Source organism: Hemicordylus capensis, chromosome 6 (genome assembly GCF_027244095.1).
Source record: "Hemicordylus capensis ecotype Gifberg chromosome 6, rHemCap1.1.pri, whole genome shotgun sequence".
NCBI lineage: Eukaryota > Metazoa > Chordata > Lepidosauria > Squamata > Cordylidae > Hemicordylus > Hemicordylus capensis.
The window spans coordinates 36,507,642-36,520,349 of NC_069662.1; the positions used below are offsets into that span (position 1 = coordinate 36,507,642).

At 45.6% G+C, this 12,708-nt stretch overlaps 1 protein-coding gene across 1 annotated transcript in view; it reads left to right on the forward strand.

Annotated features, from left to right (window-relative positions):
• The window catches only part of PRR12 (proline rich 12), a 51,089-nt gene that overhangs the window by 19,911 nt on the left and 18,470 nt on the right, over window positions 1-12,708 (forward strand). The window contains exons 5-12 of the mRNA XM_053260462.1: window positions 166-778; window positions 1,632-1,948; window positions 3,969-4,085; window positions 4,328-4,461; window positions 5,487-5,941; window positions 6,858-6,983; window positions 7,754-7,851; window positions 9,075-9,203. Coding sequence (XP_053116437.1) covers window positions 166-778; window positions 1,632-1,948; window positions 3,969-4,085; window positions 4,328-4,461; window positions 5,487-5,941; window positions 6,858-6,983; window positions 7,754-7,851; window positions 9,075-9,203 — 1,989 coding nt within the window. The remainder of the gene's footprint in view (window positions 1-165; window positions 779-1,631; window positions 1,949-3,968; window positions 4,086-4,327; window positions 4,462-5,486; window positions 5,942-6,857; window positions 6,984-7,753; window positions 7,852-9,074; window positions 9,204-12,708) is intronic.

Below are 12,708 nucleotides of genomic sequence, written 5' to 3' on the forward strand. Positions count from 1 at the left end.
TCTTAAATTTGTATACTCCTGGCAAAACACTGGGGGTGGATGGAGAAACCCTACAAAGGACATCCCTAAGTCAAGACTAAAAGCCAGTGTCTGGGAGCAAGGGAAGGAGACCTTCTTGGAATTCCTCCCCTCCCCCAATTCCTGTCCCTTCTTCTCTTTTCTCAGATCAAACTGCCAGTCCCCAAAGGTTTGGAGGGGTCCCAGTTGGAGGCTCCTACCCCATCTCATCAGCCCACTCAAGAGAGCAGTTTGGACAGTAGTCAGACCCGTGAGAAAATCAAGCAGAAGATCAAGGAGGTGGAAGAGAAACAGCCTGAGATGAAGTCAGGGTTCATGGCATCCTTTCTGGACTTTCTGAAGTCAGGCAAGCGTCAGACGCTGCCGTCGTCCTCCTCCTCCTCGTCAACCACAGTTGGGCCCCCCGGTGCCACGGCTACAGTGGCCTCTTCTTCAGGTAGCCCCTCCAAGACGCCCCGCCCCCCGTCAGCTACATCCTCCTCCTCTTCCTCCCAGCCTCCACCTCCCTTCAGCATGGCCCCCCCAATGCTGCCTGGAGGTTTGGATGGGCCAGAGGGGGACCCAGCTGGGCTTGTGATGAGTTGTACCAGCCCCTGCAAGCGGCTCGATGAGGAGCTGAAGCGTAACCTCGAGACACTGCCCTCGTTCTCATCTGATGAGGAAGACTCTGTCAGTAAGAACCAGGATCTCCAAAAGAGCATTTCCTCGGCCATCTCGGCACTCTATGACCCCACCGACCGCAAGGAGGGAGAACCCAGTGGTGAGTGCCAGGAATCCCTGTTCCCACCCTATGCCCTGAGGGGGCTCCTGGTCATTGTTTGTTCTTACTTACATAACTATCAAATTTCATGCTGCTTTGTCATCAGATTCTGAGGCAGGATAGAATCCCCATTGATATTTTGCATGTCCTTTCGTCTATATTCTCTTACCAGTTCCTTTTCTGTTGCATACAACCATTCTCCCCCACCCCCAATATCCCATCTAAGACTGCTACTCAGCCAGTTAGATCTAGAGGCCTTTTCTGTAAGTTCTTTTCAACTTGCATGGCAAGTGAACTCCAGATAATTTTTAATTTATTAAAATTTAAAGCCTGTAATCAGAAGGAAGTTAAAGCCTGACTCCCTTCTGCATACAAGGGAACATTTTTCCCAGTCCAATTCTCAGTGTATGGCAAAACAATATGCAGTTTCACTACATGTTCTGGTGAAAATTTTTCTATTTCCAAAAATGCCCTTTCCCATAAAATTTAGTAGTAACATAATGAATAGAGACATTATCAGTCAAGCTGGTTATCTTCAAAGCTGTAATTAATTTTTTTTCAGATGACTACCCCTAGGGTTCTCAAGAGATTTCTATCTATCTATCCATCTATCCATCCTCTATTTATCCCTCTATCTAATCTTTCTCTCTAGGTTTTAATTGTTCTAACTTTGGTATTTTAATTATTTTGTTTTCTGTAAACCACCTAGAGATCTTTTTGTTAGACAGTGTAGAAATGCAATAAATAATATTTTATTTGTACATAGAGTGGGGTCATAAATGGGAGTAAAATGAAAGAAAATAGAATCTGCAGGATCACTTTGCAAGCCCCACTTCTGATGTTTTCCCCACAGATGTGCCACCTGTGGAGGAGAAGGCTCCCAGCCCCGCTCCTTCTATGGAGGCAGAAACGCAGCACGAGTTGCCTCCACCACCCATTTCCCCAGCTCCCTCACCTAAGGAGGCTCCACCTGTCCCCGAAGAGCCACCGGCCCCTAGCCCTGAGCCTGAGGATCCCGAGGACACACGGCCCCTTCATCTTGCCAAGAAGCAGGAGACGGCAGCCATTTGTGGGGAGACGGATGAAGAAGAGGTGGAGAGTGGCGGGGAGGGGATCTTCCGCGAGCGTGATGAGTTTGTCATACGTGTTGAGGATGTCCAGGCTCTCAAGGTGCGTAAGGAGCCTAAGGGCTGCATAGTTTAAAGTTATGATTAGAGCAATTTGGATTATAATATTTGAAGGACATTTTCAAGGTTGAGGACAATATTTTTGGGGTACTTTTTGGTAAGATTTTGAGTTTATGCAGATTGTGTGCCTTTTTTAAAATTTTAAAAAGTGTATATTACTTCAAATCCAAATTTTGACATGGGATGTCTAGTGGTCACCAAGCCAAGGGACCTGTCTGGTTCACAGCTACCCAGCTTTGGCAACGATGCAGCATCAAATGAGCCTAGACCATTCACTGGGCCCAGATTTGTGCTTTGGTTTATCAGAATGGAAATATTTAGCATTGGCAAAACTAAAAACATTGCATCTCAAAAATAGTTTGAGTTTTAGAATTTCACAATCTGAACTTTATAAAGAACATTGCAGAACATATCAGGAGCGAAGAGGAAGGAATCCCAGCTTTAAACAAATTATATAATGAAAAAATAGAAATCTGTATACAAAACGTATGTGTGTTCTTTTTTTAAAGGCAATATGTTGCTATTTAATTCAGGGAATTTAAAAAAAACACCACCCCAAAATAGACTTCTCCACAATTTGCTTGTCCTCATGAAACTCTCTGAATTTTATTGATACACTCAGCTGTGAAATTATATACATTTTTAAAAAAAATTATACTGCATTTTTGTCCATCCCCTTTTCTGTGATGGAACTCAAGGCAGCATACATAGGATTCTTAGGTGGTTTCCCATCTAAACACTGACCAGACCCAGACCTGCTTAGCTTCTACAGGGAGCTGTGTCATCTGCCCTCACACCATACCCTAGGAACTGTATTAGCTGATTGTGGAGCTAGAGTCCAACCAGGTTCTGGTCTTGTATTAGTTTAGCATCTGCTGTAATCATGGAGCCAGAGTGCTGCCACTGAACAGTACAATACCGCCATTTGACAGACTCCATTCTTCCTGGACTGAACATTATAACAACAACAATCTATATACTGCTTTTCAACAACAAAAGTTACCAAAGCAGTTTACATAGAGAAATAATGAATGAATAAATAAATAAATAAATAAATAAATAAGATGGCTCTCTGTCCCCAAGGGGCTCACAATCTAAAAAGAAACATAAGATAGACACCAGCAACAGTCACTGGAGATACTGTGCTGGGGGTGGATAAGGCCAGTTACTCTCCCCCTGCTAAATAAAGAGAATTGCCACGTTAAAAAGGTGCCCCTTTGCCCAGTTAATATCATAAAGCATTCTTTTCACTCTAAATCCTTTGGAACAATCAAATCTTGCTTCCCAGTGATTGCCACCTGATTGAGGGAGTCCATTTTCTCAAACAGCTTAAAGAGAAACTATATTTCCTCTGTTGAAAAGCTTTTATATCCCACCTTATCAAAATTTATATCAAGGTGGCGAACACTGGTAATTAAAAACAATAAATATAAGTGCACAGTAAAAAAAATATGGCTGCTAAAAACATTTAAAATACTAAAAATAAGAGCCGGTTCAGTTAGTTACACCAAGGGGCTGAAACACTAGAGATAACCAAACACCCAAGAGAACAGAATGAATTTAGCCTGGCAAAACCAACAAAACCATGAAGGTGCTAGCTCTGCCTGACGGTGTTGTACCTTGGAAGGGACTTCAGATTGAGTGCCACCTCTGAAAAGGCCCCCTCTCTTCTGGCTACTTGCCTCACCTTCAGCGGTGAGACAGAGACACTTGGGAAAGGACCTCGGGAAAGGACCTCATCTGCTGGGCAAGTTTTTAATTATATTTATTATTTATTTAACGTATATACCGCCTGACTCCAAAGGCTCATATAGGAATAGCTGTCTTCTGCATACCCTGTTGCCAAGCGATTTAGGGTATAGAAGAGTATTTGATGGACAGTTTGGGGCTCTGTGTGTGTAATTTTATTTTACTGTAAGCTTTGATAGCTGAACAGGTGGCCTTGCAGATGGTGGGTTGTTAGCGTCACTGTGACCAGCATCCCTTTCTCTGCCCTCCTACAGCTTGCCCTTCAGACTGGACGGGAGCCACCCCCCATTTGGCGGGTACAGAAAGCTTTGCTGCAGAAGTTCACCCCTGAAATCAAGGATGGGCAGCGTCAGTTTTGTGCTACCAGCAATGTAAGTGTGTCTATCACCTGGTCCATTTTAATTTCCTCATACATGGGCACTTTGCTCTTGCTAATTGTGCAAAGATTTGTGCTTGGTGGAACACAGGCAGGAAAGCCCTTGGTCCAGGGATAGAAGGTCTCAGGCTTGCTTGTGTGGGGTGCGATGGATTGAATTCAGATTTTTAATCTCCTTTATCCTTTCTTGGCTTTGTGTTGATATTAAATTCCTTCCTTCCATGCTTCACCCCTCAGTATCTGGGCTATTTTGGCGATGCCAAGAACCGGTATCAACGACTGTACGTTAAGTTCTTGGAGAACATCAACAAGAAGGATTATGTGCGTGTCTGCTCCAAGAAGCCTTGGCACCGGCCTCTGCAAACTGTCAGGTAAGGGGATAAAAGGGAAGGCTCATGGGCGAGAGGTCAGTTCCACTAGGGAAACACGAAAATTCCCTGTTGAACGCTTGCTTATCTGAGTTTGTTCCAGTGTAGGCAAGTTTTCAGATTGCTCTTTTTTTTTTAATGAAAGCTGAGTGGCTAGAAACACCCACTGCTTCTCTTGTCCCCTAACCCCCTGCCCAGACATGAAGGCTGAGGTAAACTGTCCAGGTAATATCCCTAAGAAAGAAGCCCTATTCATACATTATACTGCATGCATGTACAGATATGTGTACACTTGTACATTTTTTGCATGTGAATAACTATGTGTGTGTCTATTTTAAAAGTGAACCGGGGTACAGGCCCCTCAAATGCATGGTACAGATAGGCAGTATACTGCTGTACCTGTGTTTAACATAACGTGTGAATAATTGTACCTGTGCACACTGTACACTCATTGCATGGGTGTTCAGCATAACGTATGCATAGGGCTAGACAATTCCTTCATATCCCTCACCACCACCTTTGTTGCCACAATTCACTCCGTTTCTTCCTCTCACACAGGATGTCTAGTTCTGTCTGTCTGTCTTTCTTTGACCCACCTGACAGAGCTCAGCCTCTGCCTTATACTGGTCTAGTAATCTAAGTAGATTCTGTACCCTCTTCCACATACCTTTCTGGTGTCAAGTATGGATTTGACTATATAAAAGTCTTGCCATTCTTGCCCACCTCACTAGCTGGGGCTTTTCTGTGCTGTTGGGCCTTGTTCTTGTTAGCCTGTCCTAGTGTGTTTGGTTCTCCCAAACCAGCAGCATTGAAGACTGACCTTGTCTCCTTAGCTCCCAAGGCCCTCGCCCTCTTACTGACTGCCTCTGTTGTGCTATCCACCCACTTCCCTTGCACCCAAACTCTCCTGCATCGGTAAATCTGGCCTCTTGGCTCAGCTCAAGCCTCCCTGACCCTCTCTGAGGCATGAGTGGAGCAGCCCATGCTTGGATTATGGTACTCTAACAGTTGTGTCTCTCTTGGCACAGGAGACAAAGCCAGCCCAAGGCCTCTGGCCCAAAGGCCCCAGTTGCGGCCAAAATTGAGAAAGTTGAGAAGCTGGAAGTCTCAGAGAAGGCTGAGAAACCGGACAAGCCAACCAAGGCTGAAAAGCCCCCCAAGGCTGAAAAAGCAGACAAAACGGAGAAGCCTCCCAAGGCTGAGAAAGGCCCTAAGGTGGAAAAGCCCGCTAAGATGGAGAAGTCCGAAAAGCCCCCCAAGGCAGAAAAACTAGCCAAGGCAGAGAAGCCCCCCAAAGTGGAGAAAACTGACCCCCCTGTGCCTGTGCCCCCAAAAGCTGCCCCAACCAGTGGGACATCTAAACCCAAATCTAAGCCAGCCAAGGTGAAAGCTGAGCCGCCTCCCAAGAAGAGGAAAAAATGGCTTAAGGAGGCAGCATCCTCATCTGACTCGGATTCCAGCCCTGACCAGCAGAGCGAGGAGGGTGAGTTGAGTGGGGCAGCAATTCCACTGGAATCCCATGGGTGCCAGGAGCACAGGCACTGATGGCACAGCAATTCGCCCCTTGAACCGGTGCCCTAGCAATAAAGCAAGGAGATTGAGAGAGGCTTGGAGGAGAAGTTGTCTATTTCAGAGTCAGTGGGGATGCATCTTGTCCAAGCTCTGAAAAATCATTGACCTAGAACAGTGATCTTCACTATTTTCCGGGCAGGGGGCACGTTGACAATAAAAAAATAAAAAAAAAATCTTCAAAGTGAGAGCCATTTCCCACTGTGCTGATCTTGGCACAATACTGTGCTTTTCTCTGTGCAGGGAGGGCCCTTTAAGAGAGAAAGAGCCTTCTATTAAGAACTCCAGGAGGAAAGCATTGGAAAGGGCTACACTTCCCAGCACTCCATAAACACCTTCCAAGATGGTGCAGGAACTCAAGAGGGCTGAATTTCTCTTAAAGGATCCCCACCAGCACTAGGCAGAGCATAGCATGGTCAGAATGATCGTCTCCATGTGGACTGTGCAGAGTATTCAGCTGAAGCTGAAGCTTCACCTAGGTCCAATAAACAATTAGACGGGGGGAGGGGGTGCCCTTAGGATTGATGAGGGGCTGTCACTGCCCCCCAGGCCTTACAATGAAGAATACTGACCGAGAATGAAACTACAAAGCTGGAGTAGGGTCTGGAGAGCCACAAGAAGGTGGTCTTCCCAATTTCCATGAAACCAGATGAAGGGAAGTTGCTCAGAATCAGATAGTGGGGGAGATAGTAAAAAGTGGGGCTTCTTGTGTCCAGGGCGAGTTGTGTCTTTAAGTGCCAGTGTAAGGGAAATTTCCAGGTAAGTCAGAACGATGACTGGAGAGGAGTATTACTTTCTCCTCTTCTTTTGCTTCCCCATCTCCTATCTAGAGCGTGTGCCGACGGGCCGCATTCTAAACACACGAGCAATGAAGGAGATGTACCGTAGCTATGTGGAAATGCTGGTCAGCACTGCCCTCGATCCAGACATGATCCAAGCTCTTGAGGACACAAATGGTGCGTGTGCTTTGTATGGTGGTGTGCTGATTGGTCCATGGGACAAAAGGAGAATCCTTTTATAATGGACAGGCATTTTGCTTCCATGAGCCATATCTTAGGAAACCTTGGGATCACCCTATGAAATTGATGGGTAGGAGATTCAGGACAGACAAAAGGGAATTATTCTTCATATGTAGTGCATAATTTAATGTATGGGATTCACTACCTCAAGCTGGGGTAATGGCCACTACCTTAGATGGCAATTAGATATATTCATGGAGGAGGCTAGATCCAACAGTGGCTATTAGCCCTGATGGCTAAATGAAATATCCAAGTTCAGAGACAGTATGCCAGAGGGGATGGGGCCTTAGCTCATTGGTAGAGCATCTGCTTTGAATGCAGAAGGTCTCAGGTTCAATCCCTGGCAGCATCTCCAGGTAGGGCTGAGAGAGACCTGTTTCTGAAACTTTGGAGAACTGCTTCCAGTCAGGATTGACCATCTTGAGCTAGATAGACCATGGACCTGAAACGATTATGTTTAATGTATTACCACAAACATCTCCTTTTAAAGAAAGCTAGTTCCTGCCCAGGCTGTCCAGCATCTTCTGAAAGCAAATGTGTGGTATTCTGAACACTACTTTCCCTTGCTTGTGCAAAACTCTGATCATATAAACTTTCTTAGTGCAGAATGTCTGGTGTTCCAAGTCTTAAGCGCAGGTGTCACCCCCACCCCACCCCCCTGGACATGTTGTTTTGACCTTAATCCATTCTGATAATCTTTTTTACAGATGAACTTTATCTCCCGCCCATGAGGAAGATTGATGGGATATTGAACGATCACAAGAAAAAGGTGCTGAAGAGAGTGTCTCTTAATCCATCACTACAGGTATGGGAATTGGACAGGTGGAAAGCTTTATTATGTTGATTTTAGAGATATGGTTTTCCCTGTCTGTAAGGCTCAAGCTGATTATTTCTTCCTTATTCACCTTCATAACAGGTGTGTGTGAGCGAGTGAGTAGGCTGAAAAGTTTGTCATGTGCCTGTGGCTTATCTGGGGTTGGAATTGAGGCCCTTAGTGCCTGGCTCATATGGAACTCACAACCCCTCCTGTTTGCAACATGAAAAGACTTCTACCCACTTAAAATTAGTCTGGATGCTGCCTTTGGGGGTTCCAGTTTATCTCAGTAGCAAATGGCTCCACAACATAACTTCCCCTCTGGAGTGTCTTCTTGCACTCTTAGCCCCAGATAATATCATGAAACCTTCCACGCAGGAAGGCTCACTGGCCAAACAAAGAGTAGAGCTTGGTTAAGTCCAATTTGTATGTGGCTGGTTTATGGTGGGAGTCAGCTTCAGCTTTGCACATCTCACTGTTGAGTTGAAGGAAATGTGTACCAGGATGGGGCAGTTAAATTTTTCTGCCCCCTATTGTCGGACATCCTGAGCTGAGCACAGGTAAAGGCCAATGCCCTCCCCTCCTCCTTCCAAAAGAAGGGCGTTCCTGAGGCAGAAGGAATGGAAAACAGAAGAAACTGTCCAGAGGCATAGAGGAATAGCCTGATTAGCATCCTTCAGTGCCAGGTTACCCAGACTGATCTGATGCTCTATCTCAAGCAGTGTTATAGGATTGACTCTTGTGGGGAGGGGGGGTCATCTCATTTCCAGAACTAGGAGGGTACTAGTCTGGTGGTTATGTCCCATTTGTAATTCCCTCCTTGTGGCTCAGAGTCTGGTACAAGTTGTATGGCACCAGATATCGTAGCCCCTTGGTTTCTGCGTTGGGCAGTGATGCACTGGTTGCTATTCAAGGGAAGGAGGTTTCCTAGTCAGACTTGCTGCAGGGGTACCCCTCCTCTTCTTCGGCCCCTCTACCTGTAATCGGCTCTCTCTGAGCCTCTCAAGTTTGCACAGTAGCTATTCCCTGCTCCATTCTTTGTTGGTGCCCTTGACACTCAGGACCCCTCCCCCACCCCTTTATTTTAAATTATTCATTTGAATGTCTAGTTGGCTGCATCCCAACTGTTTGGGGGTATATAACAATGGTGAGGCTGCATATTTTGCCTGACTTGAACGCTACTTTGCATGGTTAATACTTTGTTCTCCACTCAGGAGGCACTCCACACGTTTCCTCAACTCCACGCCGAGACATGTGACACCACAGTCAAGTTACGCCCAGGTGGTGAACCTTACAACCGCAAGACACTCAACAAACTCAAGAAGAATGTATCCAAACCGCAGGTAGGGGTCAGGAGCCAAGGTGGCGTCAAGGATCTGTGGTCATCTGATGGAGATTCATCATTCCATTGTATGCCCCACCCTTCCTTCCGAGAAGTCAGGGTGGTGTGCTTGGTTTCTCCTCACTCCCATATTACCAGCTAGCAGTGGAGGTTCTTGTTCTTGTAGGGACAGCAAGGTAGCAGTGGTTTTACTGTGAGCGTTAGCCGCCCTTGAAATAGTGTGTACTGAAGGGTTGGGATATAAATGTGTGAAACAATAAATTAAACTTCTAATAAATGAAATACCGTGTTCTTAATAAAAACCTCCCCCCCCCGCCAACCATCCACCCTGTAGAACCCAGAATATGACTGAGGGGGGAAATTGCTCATGGAAGTAATCAGAAGTCAGTTTAAACAATAACAAAAGGGCCACAATGGCAACAAGCTGTATATGTGCGATAGTGACTCCTCTAGGGGAGATTCCAGCAGTGCTGTTGCACACACAGTGTGGGCTGGAGGGAACAGCCGAGTACAGCAACCACCCACTTGCCCCAAAAACCAGTGTGCTTGACATCACTGCCCTTTGGGCTTGCAGTCATAACGTTCTGACCATCTCCCAAACTGGTTGGGGAATGGCTCTTATGTTAACTGTCAGGCCGGATGGGAGAAGATCTAAAAATGTAAGGATCGTGGTTTTCAATAGTGACCAACTTGAAGGCTCTGGGAGGTTCACAGACATGATGTGGAGGCAGCAGCTGACACTTCCACACAGCAGTACGCTGGCATTTGGGACCTACCAGGGCTGCTGCACGGTGTTGCGCAATGACTTAAAACAGCATCCCCACCATTGCACAATGTACTTCCATTGGCATGTGTGGTATGTCGGCCAGTAGCCATTTCTTCTTGTTGTTTGTATTTTCAGTCTCTAGTCATCAGAAGGAAACTCCCTCTGAACATAGAGCTTCCAAATTTATCATCCATGAATTTGCTTAGTGTGTTTTTCAAACTACCTCTGTTCATTGCCACAAAACCTTGTGACAGGTAGTAATTCCATACTTTGTGTGTTGATGATAATAAGCTTTGTCCTCTTCTCCCCTAACAAATCAACACCTACACCTAGACAGCAGTATCACAGCAGTGACCATGTTTTATGCAAGTCTGGGGTTCTGTTTTCTCCAGTGACCTCCCATCATTCCTGTACATCTGGGATAAAATGCTGCTTACAGTCATGAGACTGCATTTGTAATATCATTCACGGTTCCCAATGAACTTTTCAGTGCAAATATTTTTTCCTAAAAAGGGATAATTAATGTCATGGTCTCTCCCTTTGAATCCTGGGAGCAGTAGTTTGTTTAGATGGAGCCTAGGGACCTCTGTTAGAATTCTCAGTGCACTCACAAAATTGCAGTTGATCAGTGCTGAGAAGGCAATGGTCATTCCTCCTTCCTGTATTGGAAAGCTGTGCCACAAAACTCTGACACATATGCAGTGGATTATGCAACAAGCACAGGGAGAGAGAAACAGAACATCAGTACAGAAGGACAATCCCATGAGGCCCTAACTAGGGGAAAAATCCTTCTCTTTGAGCATAGCAGAGTATTTTTCCAAAGAATTACTCAGCAGTGCCGGGTAGTCTACCACTTGCATCACTGAATTCATCAGAAGTCTAGAGTGTCAAGTTTTCTTTTTCATCTGTTCAAGCAGGACAATTGTGCAAGGCAAGTTCCAAAAGGTATCCATATCTAGATGGCGTTCACTGACTGCTCTCCATGCCAGGTCAACAGTTGACAGAACTTTTTGTGACACACATCTCCCAAAGGAGGCCTTGCCAAGATATATGTCCGCACTGCAGACCTGCAGCTGATGCTTTTCCCCAAGGTGCATTGCTCCACCTGTATAGCTTCTTTTCTCTTGAGTGAGCCATTGACAGCTCCACCCCACCAGACCTGTAAGCCACCGATATGCAGAGCTTCAGCTGTGAGTGTATTAGAGATTCCCTTCCTGCGTTAGCAATGGGTGACAAAAAGACCCACTCGCTCCTCCTACACAGCCTTGACTTGTTGAGGTAAGATTTTAGTGTGTGGCAGACGTGCAACCTCTTCTGCTTCTTTTCTTTTGATGTACCAGGTTGGGGGCAACAAAGTAAGAGAATTCATGTCCTGTGGTACACATTTGGAAGAAAGGGGGGACCGAGGCCTATCTTTCTCAAGTGGAATAACGGTGCTTCTCATCAGCAGAGTTCCCAGTTCTGAAAGTGAGATCATCATCCTCATCAGGAAAGATGTACTGACTTTTTAACTCTTTCAAGAAGATTGTCCTCATGGCTCCAAAGTGGATTATGTGGGATTCTTAGGACTATGTTAACCTTCCACAGATTGATTTGCACTCCAACTTTCAGAATCCTCAGTATGTGAGGAGGGATAGAATTAACGTCCTACTTCCTGTGTCATATATGACACTGGTTAATGCTACTTCTCTCTCTTCAAGAGGTTGGTACCAGTCCTCTGAGATAGTCTTGCCCACAGGAACCTGAGGACCATTGAGATCCTGGCCTTGGAGTTCAGACTACACTGCCTGCTCTCCCTCTTCAGTTGACATTATATATTTTGTTCATAGAATTCCTTCTGGATGCAAGTGGGTTGGGAACCCAGTTATTATAAAGCCCAGCAGTCAAGCTTTGGTGCTTAAGCTCTGTGTTGCCACCTGTCAACAGATGGGATTCAGATGGAATAATGGAGTCTGAGAGAGCAGAACTGTCTTTCTTGGAAGTTTTTATGGTCTGGTCCAAAACCATAACCTGCCTTCAAATGTGTGGTGGTACTTCTGAAAATAGCTTCTTCATTAGTGATTTTCTGCCTCAGGACTTGAACAATCAGCCGGGTGGGTTGAGAAGGCTGTTGGCACCTTTTTAGGCCATTCTGTTGAGTTGGACACCTTCTGCCCTTTTGGCTAGAACCATGCAAAGGAGCAGGCCCACTTGTTATTTGCAGGGGAGGTGAAAAGATCTGACAAGATCTAGCCTCTGAATCTGGATTTGCTTTGAAAATCAAGGGGTTGAATGCCTACATGGCTTGTTTGCTTGCTTGCCTGCTGAACTAGTTGGCTTTCATGTTCTACATAGTGCATCATCTGTTGTTATGGATAGCAGATAAAGAGCACTCCAGTGCAGAATCTTGACTGCTGAGATCTTGTGTCCTCTTGTTTGTTGACACGAACCTTCATCGTTAACATTACCTGTCCTTGACCCAACTGTTGAAGATGAAATTACAGAGGCCCCTTTGCACTGCTGTGCTTTCAACTAGTTTACACAGTATAATGTTTCCCCAGGGAGCCTAGAGCTGCAAACTCTTAGCAATGAGCTCCCTTTTTCCGTATGTTGGCTTTGTGGTCATGACGGTGTGGTGGACCCATTCCGTTAGGCAGGCGTCCTTGGTCCACCAGGACATGGACTAGTGCATCTCAGTGGAGTTGTTGGGAAATGGATGTCCTATGAAATACCAAACCTCATCCAGAAAATAGAGATCAGC